The sequence below is a fragment of the Necator americanus genome, chromosome V (genome assembly GCF_031761385.1).
Source record: "Necator americanus strain Aroian chromosome V, whole genome shotgun sequence".
Lineage (NCBI taxonomy): Eukaryota > Metazoa > Nematoda > Chromadorea > Rhabditida > Ancylostomatidae > Necator > Necator americanus.
In genome coordinates, this window is record NC_087375.1 from 27,905,676 (window position 1) to 27,927,575 (window position 21,900).

Genomic DNA, 21,900 nt, shown 5'->3' on the forward strand with positions numbered 1-21,900 from the left:
TTCAACCCTCTGGCGCTTATCAACACATACCATACTTTCCTGGGAAGATAGGAACATTGATTTCATACACCAGTTGGCCTTTGCAAGTAATTGCATAGCTCATAGCATGAGCGTTTACTAACCCGTAAGATTCTGAATTGAGGTCGAACGCGACGGCGAGCCCTAAAGTGAGTGATCCGAACACTACCGCATTGTTCAAAAAGGAACCCCAGTCCTTAGCAGGATTTCTACTGTGATAATTGCGTTGGGACCGATAGTCATCGCCTACCGATAGATACCCCCGAAAAGAGCACCATTTTGCAAAAAAAAAAAGGGTTAAAGATAAAGCGTCTGGCGTTAACCAGTACGTTTGGGATGCGCCACCACGTTCATTTCAATACTGAATAGTTTGACGTTTACGAACTGTAACTGGCCCATACAATGACTTGCGGTGGCTAGCCGATGTGTCAAGTCAGTGTTTTTATCCTCCCAGATAAGTCTGCTACCAATTTATCGGGCCCGGAGGGATGAAGGGCTTAGTTAGCACTAGGCCGGATTCGATCAAGCAAACAGCAGAATTTCTAACCGACTGCGCTACACCCACCCCCACCATCCACATCAAACTTTCCAGCGGTTTAAATTTCACAATGGAGTGTCACAAGTTTTCAGATTCCAGAAATAACTGACTGTAGAAACAGAATCCGACCTTCATCTCTATTTCAGCTGACAATGCAAGAAAACTGCTGTCTCGTTCTTAAAAGAATGTTGCCCAGAGTGACCCCCGCCAACCATGCAGTAGATGGCAAACTCGATTCGCTTGCTACCTGCTACGTCCTTCGCTTACGACTCCAAAGCATCAAAATTCGATTTAAAAAAAAACTTAATTCTCCGGGTGAAACCCTACTAGATTACACAAGTGAAAAACATTCATTGCAGATTCAGTAACACAACCCGTACTGTTATAACTGCGGCAGGATAGATTAAAAATCTGAGAAACATATATAGTAAATGTAACAACGACTTTGTCGAAAAAATGCATTCTGATTGCAAGATTTTGAACAGAATTACAAATAAAAACTACGCAAGATGGTTAGACCGCTTGGAAGTCGAACTTCTTTCCAGAATGGCAATAAATGGCTCGAATTCTCTCTTTGGCTGGTTCAAAATTCATCTGCAGTGATAGCGTCGAATAATAAAACTCAAGTGCACGTTGATAGTCGCCCTGAATTTGATGAGTATCAGTTTTGTAGAGTCCTGTTTTCTTATATAACCAACCATTGATGCGTAGATGTTCGCAATAGTGAAATGAATAGCAACAAGGTTGGGACTTGCTGATAATGCTGTTCCGGCAGCGATTAATGCGGAGTGAAGAAGTCCGGCTTGATGGCAAATGTTTGCAAGCGACACCTGAGCAATAACCAAAAATTAGCAAGAAATGTGACGGTTTGTCCCCATTTCCTTTCGCTTTTTCAGTCAATCCACACTATCAGAAGTCCTTAACTAAGCTCTCACATATCTCAATAACCCACCAAAGCAACATCTCTCGTGTGCTGTGGGGCTGTTTGAAGAGCACATTGCAAACATCCAACTGCTTTCTGTGCATCGCCCACAACTCGCCAGTACAACGAAGACAAAACGCATAGCAACCAGTTCACTGTTTGACCATCTAAAACAGAACTGAAGAAGTTTACAAGCCGGAATACTAGTAATAATTACAAACGTACTCTTTCCCATCCCATTCGCCACCAAAGCGGTATGCAATCGTGCTGCCACGTGTTCGATGGAATCTCTCTCATTTCCCAACGACTTGAGAGCCTGAATTAGAACAAATAGATTAAAAGGACAGAAGTAGAAGAAAAAACAGTGCTAGTCTATATGACTTGTGTATCGCTTCAGTGTGTACGTACAAATGAATCAACATAGAAAATTAAAAATTTCAACCAATTTGAAATCATTTAATAAGGATAATACTTTAAAAATCTCAAGTGTCGATGACATAATCAAAGGTGAAGAACGGTGAATACCAGATCAAATAAATGATATGCAAATACTCTCTTGCAGAATCCTCTTCAAAAACAAATAACGAGATTTCAACGGCGTCAAGACTATGGACTAGCTGAAATCCAAAAAAATGCCGTAGAGATTCACTTCTGAAGGAAAGAAAATCTGTAACTCACGTCTGTAAGAGCTTTTTCGGGTTTATAGAACAAGAATTGATCACTCAATGCAAACGCTGGCAAATGATCCAATCCCAAAAGTGGAGACGCCTCTCGTTGATCTGAAATTTGGGAAGCTTTCATCGGGTTACTGATATGGTTGGGTCAAAGCAATATGAAGCTCGGTGCAGTTACGCAACGTGGTAGGACTAGAGGTTGAGATCGAAGTGGGATCATTGCGAACTGCAACAATGTTCTAACGAAAATCCATATATGTTTTGTTGGAACAGAAACAGTCGAGAAAAACAGCACAACTCTTCTATGAACCGTATTGCGAGATGCGACAAGTCAAAGCAAATCGGCTACTGGCTCATAACTCTTTTATTTTACTTCGTGTGTTTACTACTTACAACATGTCACCCCGTGAGTTTTGTCACAGAACGACATCATTGTGTCCAATTTTAAACAGGAATATTTCTGATAAATTACGCACCAATCGACGGACACACTGGTTGCAAACCAGCCACTCCTGGGACTGGTCCTCGAAGATCCACGTACTTGGCAATATCTTCACCTTTTGCTGTAACCGAAACCCAGGTTGAAACCTGATTTTCGAGAAGAATCGATAACTGGAACGAGAGCTTTCCTCTACTGCCAAAGACATAACAAGCATACTTTGAGAGTTCACCTTCTTCACACCACTGCAAAGATTATGGGATTGTCGAGGTGGAGGGAATAATGATAATCCTTTGCGGATCTGATGCATCGATGGAGCAGGGAGGAGTGCGGGAAGCTTTGCATCGTAGCGTAACATCTCTCGACGATCTTTGATCCAAAGAAACGATAAAGGCTTCTAAAAGTGGGACTTTGTTGTTGCGCATCGATGGTGACCTGGTCTACCCACCGGTGGTACTTCAGCCAGTTCACTTTCCCCATCTTCCTCCCACCAATCGATTTCTCCTTCATTACTCGATAACACATAACGCATTTCGTTCTTAGCTCGTGTCCACCATTCTACAGGTCGCGGTGCAAAAAATGCCTACAAGAAGTTATTCTATTGAACCAAAATGTGAATAGTTAAGATGCGTTTAACAAAAAAAGGGTTGGGCAATTCGATATTTTACGCATTTCTCCAAATTTCGACGGAAATTGAAGCAAATACGAGAACATCTATTGAGAAACTTCACAAATGGTAAAGAACGTCTCGCAACAATTACTAAACGCATATTTCAACTTACCGCTGAGCCACCATAGTCCAGTGGTAATTCTTCGGTATCTATTGTTTGAACGCTACTTTCGTCTTCAGCAAACGGTGGTCCTTCGCGCTTCGACACTTTAACAATCATTATAAGTGCTAGCCATACATTGCTTAGTTGCAAGAGAATGAACGAGAAATATTAGCCGAAATTATGAAAATTTGGTAATAAATTCCATCCTTCCTTAAATTCCACAACAATCGTGGAAAGCTTATCACGTGTTGAAAGAAATTTTCGTAGAAAAGACATCTTTTTTTCAGGAGATCTCGTGGTTTATGGTCTCCTCCACTCAAAGCAATAACTAATTTTACCATTAGTGTTTTTGCAATTAAAGGCAGCATACCACGAACGTGGTGGTCTGACGTGGTGAGGAAAAGCTAGAGACGGTATTGTAGATTGTCGGATCCGAGCTGGTACCGCACATCTATCTCTAAACGTCGTAAAAAAGGTGAGGAAGACGCCGTCTTTTACGACGCCACTCTGTGCAAGCGCAGCGCCGCATGAAAATGCAAGCGGTCGAAGACCAGTGATCCCTTCACATCAGCCTATTCAAGTGAAACCAATAAGCAGGATGGTGAGGAGAGCCGAACGTTTCCCACGCTATTTCCTAAGACGGTTAGGAAGAGATGAGTGGAACCACCCCGGATCCAGCAATTTACAACCCCATTTCTAGCTTTTCCTGCGCAATCGCTCACCACGTCAAATTCGTTCTATGCTGCCTTTAAGCATCATTCAGCGAAAAATGTTGGCACTATGAATCACGAAAACTTTATCGGAAAACACATCGCGTATGACCCTTCTTTCATGCACAAATAAGGTGTAATTAAAGCAAAATGCTCACCAGTATTATAAATAGGTAGAAACGGTGAGACAATATTCACATATGGTGCCGTCGGATAACTCTCCCCCTGAAATTGTGCATGAACTACAACATTCATGAAAATGAAAACAACTAACCGTGTACACGCCATTGCAGCGATTATAGATCAGTCGACCAGAACCGTCTTCAGTATCAACAACATAACATTGTTCGCCTCTTTTATGTCCAGTCTGTAACAAAAAAGTAGGACAAAAAAGTTCACTTTCCACTACGGAATCACAACTGTACGTACTACATTGTTTTATTTCTTGAAACAAGTTCTACTTCACTTTTGAATCATGTTAAGACACAAGTTACTATGGGATTGTAGCTGAGTAGAACCAGCGAGTTATATAATGTGTTTAATATATTACTGGCACAACTAAACTTTTTCATTCACCCTTGCATTAGCAGTAAAAGAGAAGTACCCGTAAAAACAAAGCCGGGTAAATTAAAATAAATGAGGTGTATGAAGAAGGGGATACAGGATAAAGCCTCTGGCGTATCAGTGCGCTTAGGATGTGCCAACGCGTTTGATAGCAACACGGCATCGTTGAGGTTCATGCTGAACTATACCATGACTTGCGAGGAGCCAGCCGATGTATCAAATCAGTGCTTTTTTTCCTCGCTGATAAATCAGGTACCAACTCATCGAACTCGGAGCAACGAAAGGCTTGGTTAGCACTAGTGTAGTTTCAAACCATCGGTCATGCAGTTACAGCTGAACGCGCCCGCACCAGTTAAATATTACAGAAGTAATTTCGAAGGATTTTTTATCCAAAACTTTTCCCCAATTATCTAAGAACGTGTTAGCTACGGTGTACTAAGAAGACATTAACAAATATAAGGAGATAAAAGGAATAAAACCTTACCTTAAAACAAACAGCGTTTTGCACTACAGAGGAACAGCAAACAGTAGGAAAACGTGACGAAATTACCAGTTTCGAGGACTGAATAGACAACATAGTGGGTCAAAGGAGAAAAATGGAACGAGCAGAAATAAGGAAAAAGGGAACGCAAGACGACAAAAAAACCTTTTCTTTTCAACTGACCTTTCCGCTACACGCTACTTTCAGTAAATCTTCAGCAACCACCGTGTTGAATGGATCTCTGTCTAAAGACAATTTGAGAAATTTTAGTGCTTCATCGACATCATTGGACAGGAGAGCTACGCGTGCTCGAAGCCAGTACACAAGAGGCTGCAACACGGAAAAAATGAAATAGATAGTGGAAACCAAGAAATGAACTATGTTTCTTGCTCTTTCTCTACAACAAAAATAGCACATATACATGAAAGCACGCATACACATATAAGCACATATACATATATAAGGGGTTAAGATTCATAAGATTCATCCGACTAGAAGGAACTAATATACTAATATAATAACTTGATGTCCAAGAGCGACCCTCAAAAGCTTTTACGAAACAATAAATAGAAACTTAATAGTCAAAATCATCAAACCTCCTCTCCGCCAGAACCGTTTGCCATCAGCAATAGTTTAGCAGGATCCGCCTTTTGTCCAGTCACTCTCAAGATCACTTGAGCAAGTTGCACAAAAGCAATATCTGTATAGCTGTACTGAAATATGATCAAAACAATGTCGGAATAGCTTCGCAATCCGGTGCGCTGCAACAGGAAAAAAAAAAAACGATTCGGCATCCCACCTTTTCTAGTATAGCCTCAATGAGGCAGAATGCAGCTTGCTTAGGATTCCCTTTCACCCGCCAATACAGAGCTGCTAGATTCGTCGCCAACCATCTTGGGCCAACTTTCTGAAATTTGCCGTAACGTTTGCATCTGAGTAATTATTAAACTATTTCAAACAGATCCTATGTGTGAAAACTACTTAATGTTGTTGGCGAACTAAACATTAGTCTATAGCACAGAGAAACTGACCTATCAGCTTTTTAAGCATTAAATACGTTGACATAGAATAAAATCACTCACATAATCCATCATTGATCGAATTCTCTGTGCTACCTCTATGTCCTCCATGATACGATCAGCAAGACGTACAAGTACAGATTTTAGCCGGGTTTCAGCGTATTCAGCTGAAGGTCGGGTATGTACTGCAGTGACGAGACCAGTCAGCTGTAACATAACCATTAACAAATGCCGTTAATCCGGAAGCAACTCTCAAAAATAAAAGAATAGTTTCGCCCTTCCTCAACGCAGGATAGGTTGGATTATTCCGGTTCATAAGTTTTTATAAGAGCTATGCTACGCAAATTCCTCATAAAATTATTTTATCACCATACATCTTTTTCCATCTAATTCTTATCTACGCATCTATGCACAAATAATTATAGTCACTAAAAAAACAGGACACCACTGTCGACACAACAAAATTCCTCCAATTACGTCATGAACTTCCGAATAAGATCAAGTTTCCAGACGTATTTCCTCTCGCAACAGCATATTTTCATTTGTTCTCATTAACATTTTATCCTCATTCTACTAGCATTTCCTCAACCTAGTAGCATATACTTATTATTAAAATTAAAGCACGTAAGAGGAGTGAGTCCTAATTCATGTATTTGTAGGCGAGTTTAGATTCTATAGAATTCACTCACCTTAGCTTTCTTAAATGTCTAATCGCAACTAATGTTATGTCGTAAAGATAAGTGTAGATAGTACGTCATTGACGCACAACACGGCCAGAGAAGTGTAACATATCTATCTAATTAAAAAGTATAAAAGAAAACTCACAAAACTGAGCTCATGGCCAACCATGTCTACCGGCTTACAGTAGGGCTCCCGCCATGGTAATGGATGCTGTTCGTGAGGTTCCAACCCAATTCCTCGAGTGAGGTAATCAGCAACGCTTAAAACCTCTTTCTCAGTGTCAAATGAACAGGAAAGACCCAATGTGTGAAAACTCAGAGATACACGTGTAGAAAGGGAAAGCGCCTTCCAGTTTAGAAGCCATATGACGAAAAAAAAAAGAAACTCACACATATCCTTTATTCTCTGGGCTGATAAAAACTTGAGGGAACCACTTTTGGTTGAATATATCCGTCCTCGAGATGATCGCCTGACAATCGACACTGTTTGGCCAATCAGCTCGACGCCAGAAACGATCACGCACTGTAGACCATGCCGCACTATAACTTTGATGTTCACAAATATGTCAACAGTGAAGTTATTCTAGTACTGTTGCGTAATACAATCGGAGATAATATTTTTATACAATTCATCTCCAAGGTTGCATGAGCTATAAAGTTTTAGCTACAGCAAAATAGGGTACAAAATTAACCACTTAAGCTACCACTGTTCCGAAATCATACTAATTTACCTGAAAACAGAGAGTTCAAGTTTTAGAAATTCAGAAGAAAAGCAAAACTAAAAAAGAAGTCGATTTTATACGACTCCATTCATGGCATGGTTATTTATAAACTCAACTTTAAAAAAGAACAAAACATGAGAGGTGAAAAGGGAAAGAAAGTTGGAGAAGAAAAGACGAAAAGTAAAAAATGAACTCATCTACTCAGAAAGAGAAAAATAAAAAAAAAACTCCACCTGTCAAGAGGGTACTTCTTTGGCATTTGTGGTTTTAGAGGGGCTTTTCCTTCTAGTGACTCTAATTTTTTTTCGAAACTCTTGTCTCTACCGAATACTTCAGCGACACGCCAAACAGTGTCGTTCAGCTAAATTTGGGGTCTTCTTTGCACCGAATAAGTTTAAAAAAAAACTTTGTAAAATGACTAGCAACCGGCGGTCTGTTTCTTGCTGTCGCTTTCCTTAGCGGTAACATAGATTCTTCATACGCAACCGAATTAGTTAGTTCGCAATGGTACATTTGAACCATGTTTCCTGGATGGTTCGATCGAGGAAAACGTTTTGTACTGATCGTTCGGCACAATCTATCTTAATAGAATGAGTTGAAGAGTAACCACGGAGAACAATGCATAATAAAGGTCAACTAATCAATAAATCGCAACAACCTACATGGATTGTAGCCATACTTTGCTTCCTCATATCCTAGTGTCATCGAACGCCGCATTTTCTCACTGATCATGCGACTCCTGATTTGATCAGCAATTTTCATCTAAACCGAGCTAACTTCAAAGAGTTTCAAGGAAACAAATAAGAAAGTCTCATTTTATTGTTAGTTGTTTTGCTTCAAGTGAACGTACAAACGCTACATGTTTGTGACAGTGAAAACAAGTTAGCATCTAGACAAAAAGGTAAGAGTGGTAAGTAAAATGAGACACAATACACAGTACAAAGTACTTTGTATTGTGTCTCATTATAGTAAGTATAAGTACAAACTACTCAAGTATAGTACAAATAAGCAAGAATAAATAGCATTCTCAAGTGCTTGGACCTCCATCAAACAAACAACAGTCGCACACTAACATGTACTATATGGCACAAGCGACAAAAGAAAAAAGCTAGAGCGCCTACCTGATCACCATACATGTCATTGAAACGCAACTTCTCCGAGACAAGATGGTCAAGGTTTTCCTGCAGGAGAAAAGGTAAGCTGTTTTGCTTCAACTCATTTTTTCAAATCATTTTCAAAAGTGGAGTCAAAATGCAAAATTTTATCAAGAGAAATAGTATCCATGAAGTTCAAAAGATCGAACATACGGATCACTTAGAAGCTAGCTAAAAAGTACGTCTACGGTACCTTTTGCTTCGCTAACTCCACGAAGAGATCAATCTGACAGCTCATGGCGCCCAATTTTTTGAGAAGAACTTCATGAAGTTTCAATAATTCTGCTACGTAACTCGAATCATTGGGAGGTACCATCTAAAATGAGAAAAGAGATACATTGTATGAGCCGCAGTGTAGAAACTAAATAATTCCTCATCATAAAGAATTCAAGTGAAAAACCAATTACCAGTTGCTTCATGAAAGGCTCCGAGAAGTAGGTGACTACACGAGCAAAGTCGGCCACTTGCTCGACTTCAATTCCGTGAGCTCTTGAGGAATCTAATTTCAGGTATGCTGCATCAGCTAGTGTAGCTTGTGCCTTCAAAAAGACACAAGGTGATCGGCTAGTTGTGTCGTCGATTGCGAAAGAGTGCTGAATAGGAACGTGTATCAGTATTAATAGAAGTCGAAATCTCTCCGTATACTATCTGGATGTTATATGTAGTAAAGCATCACGATAATTGCATGATTAAGTAAATAAAAAACTTAGAATACGGCGAATATCAAAATAGCACCTCCAATATTGCTATAGCAGAGTCTGGTACATCAGCTTTGTTAAATAGGGTAGCAGCTGCGATATGAATGGCATCTAGGCTAACTTGAGCGCTTTCATCGCCCTTCTTCAGTGCTCTTTCCCTGAAATTTATAACTCAAAAGACGATACAAAAATACATATAATTGGCACGCAGACAGTGATTAGACAAACATCGAAATAAATAGGCAACCATGAAGAATTCTTAAAAAGAACTTCTGAATTAAATTTCAAATAGGTCAATAATAACTCACGCATGTACTATTGCCGTTCTGTAGCAACTGAGGGCCTCGCTCAGATCACCGTTTTGTCGCCAATAAGCAGCAGCCGCCAAATGAAGGTAAGGATTTGCGTTTATTGTCTAAGATACTTCTTGTTATTAGCGACTCAATAATACGAAAAAGATTGGTACTGTGAATCCATTAGAAAAACATCGAAAGAGATTGTTTAAAAAGAAAAACGAGCAAGTGAAAAAGGATCAAATCGTAAGAAATCATAAGTAAATAAATGTTGAAAACAATGTCCATACTTACATCAAGCTGGTCTGAAAGTAGTGCTGCAATGATAGCTCCGTATTCTGGTGATCCCGAAGGCACAATCTTCTTAATACGTGGAAAATATCCTTTGAGAATCTCTCCATAGTCAGGATCAGGGCTGCGAATCTTCATTTCCAACTCATTTTCTTCCTGCGAAATGAAACATTGATAAACGATAACTCAAAAGCTAAATGTGCGTCACCTTTGAAAGACCTTTTAGTTGACCTTCTTGATGCCATTGACGGCAACGAGGCAGCAATTTTTCATCATCTGGGGTCATATCAAAATATTCTTTGACGAATGCAGTGTATCTAAACAAGAGTATTTCAACAAGTATTCTAAGTCGACCCCTTCGAAATCGGCAATGATTGTCGAGTAAGAAAGCACATAAGAAAGACCCTTCTATGAAAACAATTAAGAAAGTGAATGTTGAATACTGTAAAACCACTCTTTGGAGATGAAGGGGAGAGGTTTCCAACCATATTCCCAAAATAAGGACATTTAGCAATTAGTTTATGTTCCAGAACAAATTGGTCAACAACATAGAGGTAACGTAAACACCTCTGCATTTGAGAATTAAAAAAAAAAGTGAATGGATTTGTCTCACCTCTCGTAATATTTGTGGAAATCTGGGCACAGTTCAGCAGCGTAAGATGTTTTAAAATTGGACCGATCCAGACCAATTGTCCCTGCTGTTTTACAGTGCTCGTTCTCTGCTCGTAGGCGTTCTTCGATCTCGGGATCATCCCGCAACTCACGATCATTGATGGATTTCTGAAAGTTTTACTGTGGTTATAAAAAAAGGCTTGCTCAAGTTACGGATTTTCTCGCCGCAAATTTTTACCATGTACGTGAATATAGAAACAGAGCACTAATTTACAGTGAAAGCAAGAGTGGACTAGCGGGAAATTCGGCTAATAAAACAAAACAACTCACGAGCACACTGTTCAACTCAACAGATGTTTTTCCAAATTTCTTCACACTATCCACCTGACGCAAAAAGTCAACAAGTGACCCGGGATAGGCAAGCGTATAAGGTGAATCTGGCTGAAAGAAAAAGTTAAAGGAATCCTTAAGGAGACGACCAAAAAAATTAAAATAAATGTCGCGCACAGCAAGCGATTTGTAAGCAAACTATAGTAATATCTCTCTGATAAAACGTGCGTTATCTACAGAATGTTTACTTTTCTTACAAATTAGTAACTTTCACTACAAAACACCGCTTTTAGAGGATTTTAAGAAGAAGACGTCAAACAAAACGTGACAATTAACAACAATGTAGGTTAATACAAGAAAAGGTAAAACAAAATAGGGCCATACAAGAAGAAGATTAATATACGAGGAGGTAACAAAAAGTACGAAATTCAACTCACCACTGCTTCAATCTGCTTCTTATCATCGCTAATTTTCCAGTAATGAACACAGAAAACATCGTTCAACAGAATCAGAAATATTATAATCTTCGCTTTAAATTTACTCATTTGATCGAATCTGAAACAAAAACACAACATAAAATACACCAGCGGAGAGAACGAAGATACGAGTACAACATGCTACAAAAAATCAACAGCACAATGAAGAAAGGTAAAAATTCTAATTAGCAAAAACGGAAAGAAACCGATACGATGTATATCGGAATTTGATTGAGTCAAAATCCTAAGATGCCTTAGAAACATCGTAGATTGAGTAATGCTTGATACGCAAACGTATTCAATCAACAACAACGCATCCTAACGCACACTTCAGCCCGATTGTGCAAATGCACCACGCACCTTAAATTTTCGGCTCGACTGTAGACAACAGATTATTTAAATGTCTTCTTATTTCGCCTATTGACACAACGTAAGCAATACGAATACAATGAAATCTGCGAGTCAGTGCTCATTTAGAACTACGAAAATGACGAGAACTCATAGTGAAAGCTCACCATATTACTTCAGAAAACACCGCACTCCTGCGTAGGGTTTCAAAAACCGTGGGCATTCAGACCACGTAAAGATAAAGCAGAGACGTTATTGTATTTAAGCTTGTTTTCGCTAAAAAGGTATTTTTTGAGGGTGTGAGCGTTCAAGACCTCTCCAATCGAAATATACTTAGAACGCAAAAATCGTTCGTGAATAGCTAAATCATATCATGCTTCCAAACGATTAAAATGCACCGAAAAGAGTCCGATAGATGAGTTCTCAGCAATTTGCATTAGAACATTAAGAACGATTTTTGCACTCTAGTTAGCAGTTCGAGGGGAAAATGTAGTTGCGGAGGGTGCACATCAGCCGCGCTCTTATTTCTGGAAGCTCTATCTTTCTTTTTTCGCTTAGCAACCTTAGCTTGCATGTCATAGATCCTCCAAGACTAACGCCTTAATCTTAGCGCCTAGACTCATTTAGTTATTTACTTCCAGAAATAACCAAGCGACTGAGTGCCACCCCCCCCCCCCCCCCCCCAACTACATTTTACCCGCAGTTCGATTGGAGCAGTCTTGAGTGCCCCTCGCCCCAAACACCTTTTCGCCAAATATATATAAATAAATATAAATATGAGAAAATCAAACAATACAGAATTTCTTTGGTTTTCTCGTGAAAAATGAGGTGTCAAGTACGACCAATGTTTTATTTACAGAACTTGTCTAGCAATGTAACGTTAAAAGACATTAAAACGTTACATTGTTAGACGTTAAAAGAGAAAGACATACCATAAACAGACGTTAAATCCGGAGACCTTTGGACACAGTCCGTTTACTTCGTCAATTCTACAACGAGTCCAAATTGGTACGATTTAATTCTATTTTAGAGAGAACACAACTTTTTCTTTTCACGTGTGTTCGCAAATCCACAATGAGTTCTTATGACCATTTCCACATTGCAACAATGCAACTGTTTCCAAACAAATATAGCGTCTCCAATAAAATCCAAAAAAAATGAATCTCTACAACAAATCAGTCGACTAAAAAACAATGTTCAATCAACCACCACCAGCCACCGATCGGATTGGCATTAAAAATTCCCGTACAACAATCAGTAGAGTAAGAGTTGTTCTGATTCAAGAAGGAAAATACTATAGAATAGAATAGGGAAATACTAGAAGGATATTATAAATTTGCGGAATGAAATTTAAAAAAGAAAGAAAAACAACGTTAATAGCATACATTAAGGACAAGGACAACAGAGAGGTGCGTACAAGAAAAAAGATAGCGTTGAAAAGGAAGAAACGCAGAGCGGAGACGAGGACAAGACACAGTGATCGCAAGAGAACCACGTGGAACACGAAGCAGTTTCGCAGTTCGCTCTGGATCGATCAATAAATCGTCTTCATTGCGACATCATCATCCGAAGAGAAATCCAAACAATCTTCCCCAGTAATCGAGAACGAAAACAGCTCCACAGTGTTATCCTGGTGGCATACCACTATGATCTGTTAAAAAATGCTCCAGCGGAGGAGAAGGTTCAAAAAATCAATAATAATATTACGATCAATAATAACGACAGAACGATTATTTGGTTCTTTTGGTATCTTTCTCCGATTCTTCTGTGAACACAGAGAAAATTCAACACTGAGCACTTTCAGTACTACTTTAATTCGACGTAACTACTGTAGTAGTTACGTAGTGAGTAGTTACGTCCATCTTTGCATGTTAAAGGCATTGTATCACGAAATTACTATAGTAGAGTCAAAACGACATGAAGCACGGTGCAGTTGTGTAAGCTGTTGCGCTTGAAGCGGTGCGGTGGAGCGCAGCGGTTGGAATCCAGATGGTACCATCGCGACAGCAGCAATGAACAGTGGTAGCAGGGGTCCTCGCTCGATCTTAATTTTGTGATCGTGGGATCTCAACACGATCAGAAAGGGGTAACGGTGTAGTGAGTGTGATCACGCTCAATTCCCCTTAGTAATCGTAATCGAGAAAAGGTGTGTGGGACAGGGTGATTCCGTCTGCCCAACGATGCAACGCCCTACGGTGCTAAAGCACGGACAATCTGGAACGACTCTGCGATTAACCAGTAAAGATTCTGTTGGTTATTCAAGTTATATTGGTTGGATCGTAATAACTACTTAAGTTGACCAAAAAGAAAGTCTTGCCAGTCTTGTCATTTTTTCATTATTTTTTCTTATTCAGGATACAATGGAAGTCAATCAACCATATAATCGTCACTGTAACCCATTACAGTGCCCGCTCCCCCCAAATGACCAAAATTCGACTAATGTCATCGAATTTGTTGGAACGTTTCTTAGTCAAGAAAACCTCGAGAGGCGTTATAAGTGATAATTAGAGTGGACTATGTCAGGAAAATAAGGAGGTTAGGGTGCTGTGTCCCTGCCTAGCTCTTCGGTTTTTTGATGGACCTCTGTAGCTATGTGTGGTCTCACGCAAGCGAGATCCACCGAAGCTCGTCTCGGCCGCTTTTCTCGAACGGCTTTTGCGAGTTTCTGGAGCTGAGCGGCGTGACCGTAATTGCGATAGCGCATTCCCTCCGAGTTCAATAAGCAGGGTTCTCGACCGGGGTTGTCTTTAAAGAAAGTATCTACTCATGTGAAGCGAGCGAACCAGCGGTAGACAAACCTGATCGTAGTGGTGCCCTTCCCAACACGTCGTTGATGTGCGGGCTGCTGCCGTTCGCTGTTGCGGCGCCATTGAGAGAATATGATATATCGAAGCTGTTCTTGTAAAATTGACATCGTACCTGAAGTTAAGAAACGATGCCGGGTTATACGTGTCTTTTGCGGAGAAGCTTCGATAGTGTTCCACAACCACCGCACGGTAAAGAGCATGAATATAAGTCAAAAATCAAAAGATTTGAACTTTTCAGTTCTTCGGGAGAAAAGCGGTTTGAGGGAGAAGGCGCCCAGAAATGGCTGTAATACTCTACCTAAGGAGGTTTCTTGAGGTCTGAACCGCTAAACAGGATGCACGTGTTGTATTCACAAGGTTGTGGTGGGTTAAAGGCATCACCTCACGAATCTGGAGTGGTAAGGGTTTCAGGTGGGTTACGCCTAACGGGGTCGTTGATTGTGGGATTGTGATTCGTTTGGATGGGTTTTCGACGAATCGTTACCGAGAATTTTTTAGCAGTCAAATCCCAAAGGAAGCCAATACGAATTTTTATCCATTTTTTTAGCTGTTAGCCTTCCAGAGAGAGTCTTAGGAGGCCATTATGACGAATTTTGACAAAAATAATAATTGGTTAATTAGAATGGTTGTGCTAGTTTACACGTTTTACCATTACTTTTACTTATTTTGGACTACTAAATCAACTAACCTTAAGTTTAGCGGCTCAGACCTTAAGAAGGCTGTCGAAGTAGCCATTACGACCACTTATTGGGTGGGTCCCTTGGTGACCCCAGCAACTCTCTATTTCCCCTCATTTACTGTTACTTCAGTCCCTCCAAGCATATATTTTGTAGAAAAAAATCTCAGTCAAATTATTAGCTCCAGCTAACATCAAGACTGCAACCTTTGTTTTCTTGTGAACTGTCTATGATCTTTTTCATGGCTTTAAGGGAATAAGGACATTTTGAGAAAAACAACTCATTACGCATCAGGAGAACCATCAAAAGCAACACATAGGAGTAGAGAGAGTGTGTTCACGAAGCCTCTATTAAGAAGGAATGCATACTTGAAAAACGGAGTAAGATAAGTTACAGTACGGTCGAAACAACTTGAAGCTTGGTGTGGTTGCAGTCTAGGTGGAACCCTCGCTAGCTCCAATCGGACTGAAGAAATATGTAAGAAACGCAGTGCGCTACTTCGAGCGCAGCCGTACGTTGAAAGGAGAGTGTCACCAAATGGACGTGTTATGGAAACTGCAGAGAAAACGTGGAGGTCAGGTTGTAAATTACGGGAACAAGCGTGGCCCCGCTCAAATCCCCCCTACTCATCCTAAAAACAGCGTGGGAACCGCTTCAGTTCCTACGACTAACGTAAGAGCGAGAACCATTGAACGCGTTCCCATCCACTCAGCAACCTATTCATTTGCTTTACTTTGAGGAGACCTCATTATACTTCGATCGTTCGTTCATAAAAGTGGCGCGTTGCAGCTGATTTCGTAGGAAAGAACGGCTGTCTTCCATACCATTTTCAGGAGAAGATGAGCGGAGCTGCGCTCGCTTTCATAATCTACAACCCGAACTCTACGTTTTTCCTGAGGTTTCCGTACCTCGTCAATTTCATGATACGCTGGGTTTAAAGGCATCATCCCACGAATCTGAGGTGGTACGGAGTTCAGGTGGAGTATTCGTATACGGGATCGTAGATTAAGGAGAGGGGGTGATTCCGTCCATTTGCTGGTAATTAGCGTGAAAAACGGCCCGGAAGATGCGGCGTGTGCACACGGCTGGTGCGCTCCAATCGAACTCGTTGTAGAAAGTAGCGCACCAGAACGCTCAAAGCCGTATCTTCCGGGCCGTTTTTTTGCGGCAATTATGAAGAAATGGACGGAATCACCCCAGATTCGTGAAGTGATGCCTTTTAGGGGAGCCCAATACTGCACCAGATATCATGTCGTATTGACCTGACGCTATGTACACTGTACTTTAGCGACAGTAGCTCCTCAGCTGGTACTTACAGAGTAAAACGACGAGAAATCAAACGCAAATAAGTGAAATACGCGTATTTCATTGCTATATCGAATGGGTATCGAATGTTCGAGTTTCAATGAACTTCTGCATAGTAAGATGTTCCATTGATAGAACTGAATTGAATCGCCCATTCTAGGCTCTGAAGAAGTCGATTTGGCGAAAAGTTCGCCAAAAAATCAATTAACAACCTCTTATTCAGCTTATCAGAAATTAATACAAAATCTAAATGATCCTGAAGAAAGAACAATTCCCAGTAAGAAATAAAGATCAGGAGATACAGATAGCGAAGGGATAAAAATCGAAGGAAAACAAAATGGCAAAAAAAACAACACATCAACAGTATGCCCAAATTCCCTCTGAGAGAGTAATGTGCATGTGCGTTTCAAACGTCTATAACAAAACCCAACGCTATTTCGTGTACCTGCAGGATTCGGATGGTTTCAATAGAAGACTTTGTCAACCCGCCATGTTATCCGTATGAGACCTTTAATTCGCAAGAGAGCGTTCAGAAATCCGACTAGGAATCAGTGGTAAGATACCTCAAGGAGGAACGTGATCTAATCTCCTCGAGCTATCCTGGAAGTGAAAAATTTTGTTCTCCAAGAAAGAAGAGTGATTAATACTTCTTGAAATAATAATTAGGGGAACTTCATCCAGAGAAAGTCGTTCGCGGCCTCTCTCGTTTCGACAGGCAACCGAAAGGAAAGTTTTATTTCTGAAGGTCAGTGCAAACAAATACATATCCGAACCACGATTATTCTGGAACTAGCTGCTCCTGGTTCCGTGACCATATAAGGTAAGTCTAAAGTAAAAAAGGTGGTTTTAGAGAAACGCAAAAAAACCCCAGAATGTGGAAAAATGGAAAACAACAGACAAGACCTTAAATGAGAAAAATGTTATGGAAAAAATGGAAAAAATTCGCTTTAACCATCTAACAGTCCAAAATTAGGAGTAAGAGATACAAAAATTCCTTCGCTTATGTACATTTTCATAATTCGAATAGATTTTCGAGTATTAGTCGAGTTCGTGGATTTTCTGAGCAGCACAAATGAAAAATAACTTTTATTTAATTCAATTGCTTTTTTAAAATTGAATCTTTGCCAGAAAAAAACAAATTATAACGGAACCTCGGTTTCAACGCGGGGATTGAATTTCTGCATGAACAAGAAGAGCAAGATTTATTTCTTTGTCAATTTCACATATGATCTCCTCCTCAATATCACTTACCTCTGGGTCCGATTTTATTCAGTTTTAATCTTCATTTATTTTCATTCACTAACATTGTCATCGATCAAAAGTGATCAATAATGTCGATGAGTACTAATGACCTCTGCATGATTATGAGAAGATCATACATTTATACATAGGGTGAGGTCGAACATAATTATGAGGCAACCTAGCAACCAACATTTGCAATTTAAGCCGCTTCTTGTGCTACTCTCTCTAAACCTTCGATGCCCTCATTATGCATAAATTCTTTGGGACTTTTTTCCTTCTTGATTTATGCATTAATAATATTACCTGTAATATTTGTGAACTTCTTATGAATTTGATTTTACTCCGTCTCATTTATGTGTCGTTAAGAGAAAAACCACTGAACCGCCCATAAATGGACATTTTCTCTTATGGAACTTCTATTCGCGACCAAGTATTTAGAAACTTTGGATTATTAATAATTAGTAGTATTTTCCCTTCTGTTTCTATTTTTTTACGCAACTATGCTGCAAAGAAGAGGAAATCAACAAAAAGAATTCTTGAAATCCTAATTTTCTTGCATATATTTTTCTTATAAATTTTTGAAAGCCTAAGTTTTCAAATCTAATTGTTCCAAAGTTGTATCAAACTGCTCCGAATCAGACAGCATTGACACCAAGGGCTTCAAAGTCATGAGATGTCACACTCCAGGTGTACTTTACCTCCAAGAACTTGAAGATTTCAAGAACGATTTGCCGTACGCCCAGTTTATGGAGTTGCCGTGACAACATTCGCAGACTAAACGAAACATTTTTCGAAAATTCTCACCGCTTTTTCCTTTTTATCTTGTTGGAATTACTGTATTACTGAATTACTACCTCTAGTTCCCTATTTCTCTCAGGATTTGACAACTTTTTGTTAAGTTTGAAGAGATTTACTTGCTTCTTCTTTCGTTCTCTTGTTCCTATATATGTTCGCAACAATAATTCCGTGTTCTTGTAGTGCTTCTGGATTAATCATAGTGGTGTAGTTTGTATTTTGTCATAATCTCTTGCAAGTACACAAACTTGACGTTCTTTTTCTTCGATCTCTCGCTTGTATCCTTTGGTCACTAATGTTAGTTTCTTGTTTTTCTTGTTGTTTTCTCGTTTTATATCCATTAACATCCTTCTTTTATATTCATATCTCTTTGGCAAGTGGTGTATATTCTGATTCCGTTGGAAAATTTGGTCCAAAAAAAAATGCGGAAAACTAATTGTACTTCTAAAAGGTCGGAAAAAACCTCGATCATTCTGGAACTACATACCTGCACCTAGTTCCAAAAAGGCAAGTCTAACGCGAAAAATGGGGTTTAGAGGAACGCAAAAAAATCCGAAAGTGAAAAATTGAAAGCTAGAGACAAGACCTAAGATGGGAAAAATGTTATGAAAAGAAGAAAAAATTCTCTTCAATCATCTACCAGTCCAAAATCAGGCGTAAGACACAAAAATTCCGTCGCTTATGTACAATATCATAATTCGAGTAGATTTTCGAGTATTATTCGAATTCGAACTAAGCAGAAAGGATTCCATTAGGTTGGCGAATAAATCCGCAGAGTTCTATATTATGTTTTATTTGATAATAAATTGCCATTTCCTTGAGAAACAAATATTTTATAAATGAAATATAATATAAAACTCTTCGAACATATTTTACAACTTAATAAAATAGAAAAAATAATGGATAATTCCATATCCTGAGAAATTCGAGTAAACCTACATAAACTGAAGTGGATAGGTCCTACTTGGGTTAAAATGTGATCTTGAGGGTTATATTAAAGGCATCACCCCACGAATCTGAGGTGGTGCAGATTTCAGGTGGAGTATTCGTATACGGGATGGGAGACTACGGAGAGGGAGGTGATTCCGTCCATTTCTTCCTAATTGCCGTAAAAAACGGCCCGGAAGATACGGCTTCAGGCGTTCTGGCGCAGTATTTTCTATAAGGAGTTCGACTGGAGCGCGCCAGCCTTGTGCGGCACCGCATCTTCCGGGCCTTTTTTACGGCAGTTAGCAAGAAATGGACGGAATCACCTCCCTCTCCGTAGTCTCCCATCCCGTATACGAATACTCCACCTGAAATCTGCACCACCTCAGATTCGTGGGATGATGCCTTTAAATTGGTCTGATTTTTGGTAGGTAGGATCAAATCCGATTATTTTCACGTGATTCGTCCTAGAAGTGAACTCGGGAATGCTCGGAAAAGATGCGTAATCACCGCCCACGCTTTTAAATTTGAAGAAGAAACACACCTTTGAAGTCGTCGAGCTGCTTTGTTTGGTTTACTGTGGATCGAGTGTTAAATTTGACTATCCTACCCTAGTTACCATTGATTTCGTGATTGTGTGGCACCTCCTGAAGTAAACTAAACCGAATCAATCATGATAAGGCCTTTTCGAAAATAATAGAAATGTGTTCATCCCCAAAACTCCATTTCATTTTTATGAGTTACACACAGAGGTTGGTTTTCGTTTTGTTTTTGTTCGAAGCACAAAGATGTCGTGGTGGACGCTTGAAAAAATCCATTTCCAACACAACTGCCATTCATTTCCATCCAAACCCCAGCATTTTTCATGCATGTTGTTCTGGGCAACCGCGTCACGTATCGCTGCCGGATGCGATGCTCAGCGACTGAGGTGAGAGTGAATGATATCTAAGGAGACACCAGATATGACCAGCAAGTCGGGTCCAGTAGTGAAAGATGTTGCTATTTGTCTGCGCCACGGATTTCCGGAGCCCTTTGTTAGTTGCCCATATATACGCAGGTTACGGTAGTTAGTTACCTGTAGCTTTGCCTGTGCAGCCGAGTAAAAGCAGCTTAAAGCCTGGAGGTGCAACAAGTGGTTGCGATCGAGGATCCTCGCACGCTTCCGTCCGCATAGATGAGTAAGCCGCTGAAGAACTTGCAGCAGGTTTCAGGCAGTTTTGACCCGACCGACCGTAGCTTTCTCCCCATTCACCACGTCATAAACTCTTATCAATGTAAAATTCCAACTTTGCTTCGGTTGTTTTGAATGGTTTCACATGAATCAGACCAAAATTAGCAATTTTTCAATATTCTGGCAGCGACTAGTCTGTCATTCCACCTTTTAATGTTGTTCTACATTCTTCATCGAAAATTTCGTCTTTTCATCAAAATCGTCATTAATTTTTGTATCGCGATGATTAAGTTCCCATGAATGTTGGGATGACGATAGAATAGATTACGTCTTAGTTGTGCACAAGATTACTGAGAGCTACGGAATTCTCCAGAGTCTGTAGCTAATCATCACAGCTTCGATTCATCAATACCAGGTTACGGTACGCAGAACCCCCAAAATGCTTCCGATACAACCAAAATTCGTGAAGAGAACTTAAAAAAACAAGTACTTTTTAACCATCCAAGAGTTGCAGGCGCCCGTTGTCCAGGATGAAGATCGGTTCTGCTGAACCTGCGGTAAAAAAAAAAACAAACCTGAACCTGCGGTACGAATCACTTTCGCAAAACATGATTACACTATACTCGAAAACCTCTTGCAAATCCCTTGCTCGGGTCCCACAGCGAAGTTCGAGCATCGTTCCCCGCCAACGGGCTGTTCCCACTCCAAACCTTACTATCTCCAGCAATCTGGCAACAACTGAACCGGCCTATCACCGCCATAAACTAGTCGTTGGGGCGCTCATAACTTTATATCTTTAAGAAGACAGAACCTTCTCCGATTCGATGCAAAATTCTTTCAAAAATTTTAGGCAGATCTCCGGGGTTTGCCCTACAAAATCGCCATATCGCTGTTTTCCTCACCTTCTAGTGTTTTTGGAATTTACATGGAACAAAAGTTGAAATTTTTCGACTTTTTCGGATCATTCCCATCTAAATTTTGAGGGAACTAGACGGCCCAGAAATGAGGAATTTTGCACATAGATTTGTTTTTTTTACAGATGCTGTATCAAACTATTATCCGGACTTCGCCGCTTTTCCAAATTCTTGACGGGACGAAGATGGGAAAATTCCGTTTTTCCCATCTTTGTCCCATCCAAATTCCAAATGGACTAGGGACTGGAAAAAAAAAAACAGCGATATGACTGTTCTGTAGGACAAACCTTCTCCTCTAAAAAAGCTACCTGAAATACTTC

General features: G+C 40.0%; 1 protein-coding gene across 2 annotated transcripts; it reads right to left on the bottom strand.

The window, feature by feature from the left end:
- Window positions 1-1,069: 1,069 nt before the first annotated feature.
- On the bottom strand, window positions 1,070-14,656 carry RB195_015445 (uncharacterized protein; the record flags this gene model as incomplete). 2 transcript variants are annotated; one of them, XM_013445509.2, is made up of 32 exons in its annotated part: window positions 1,070-1,201; window positions 1,255-1,386; window positions 1,509-1,645; window positions 1,704-1,794; window positions 2,157-2,257; window positions 2,629-2,764; window positions 2,824-2,988; window positions 3,040-3,174; window positions 3,374-3,468; window positions 4,233-4,299; window positions 4,349-4,441; window positions 5,123-5,200; window positions 5,303-5,449; window positions 5,716-5,832; window positions 5,919-6,026; window positions 6,202-6,345; window positions 6,964-7,078; window positions 7,209-7,358; window positions 7,774-7,901; window positions 7,967-8,121; window positions 8,203-8,302; window positions 8,662-8,721; window positions 8,888-9,010; window positions 9,102-9,287; window positions 9,430-9,550; window positions 9,701-9,807; window positions 9,980-10,132; window positions 10,185-10,293; window positions 10,590-10,756; window positions 10,919-11,029; window positions 11,356-11,473; window positions 14,541-14,656. In XM_013445509.2, 32 exons carry the CDS (start codon window positions 14,654-14,656, stop codon window positions 1,070-1,072), a joined length of 3,897 nt encoding a protein of 1,298 aa, XP_013300963.2. The 2 variants fall into 2 exon arrangements, with proteins under 2 accessions (XP_013300963.2, XP_064062046.1); XM_064206165.1 differs by lacking the exons at window positions 5,123-5,200; window positions 7,774-7,901; window positions 7,967-8,121; window positions 11,356-11,473 and having other exon boundaries at window positions 8,199-8,302; window positions 9,102-9,233; window positions 14,541-14,612.
- Window positions 14,657-21,900: the final 7,244 nt, after the last annotated feature.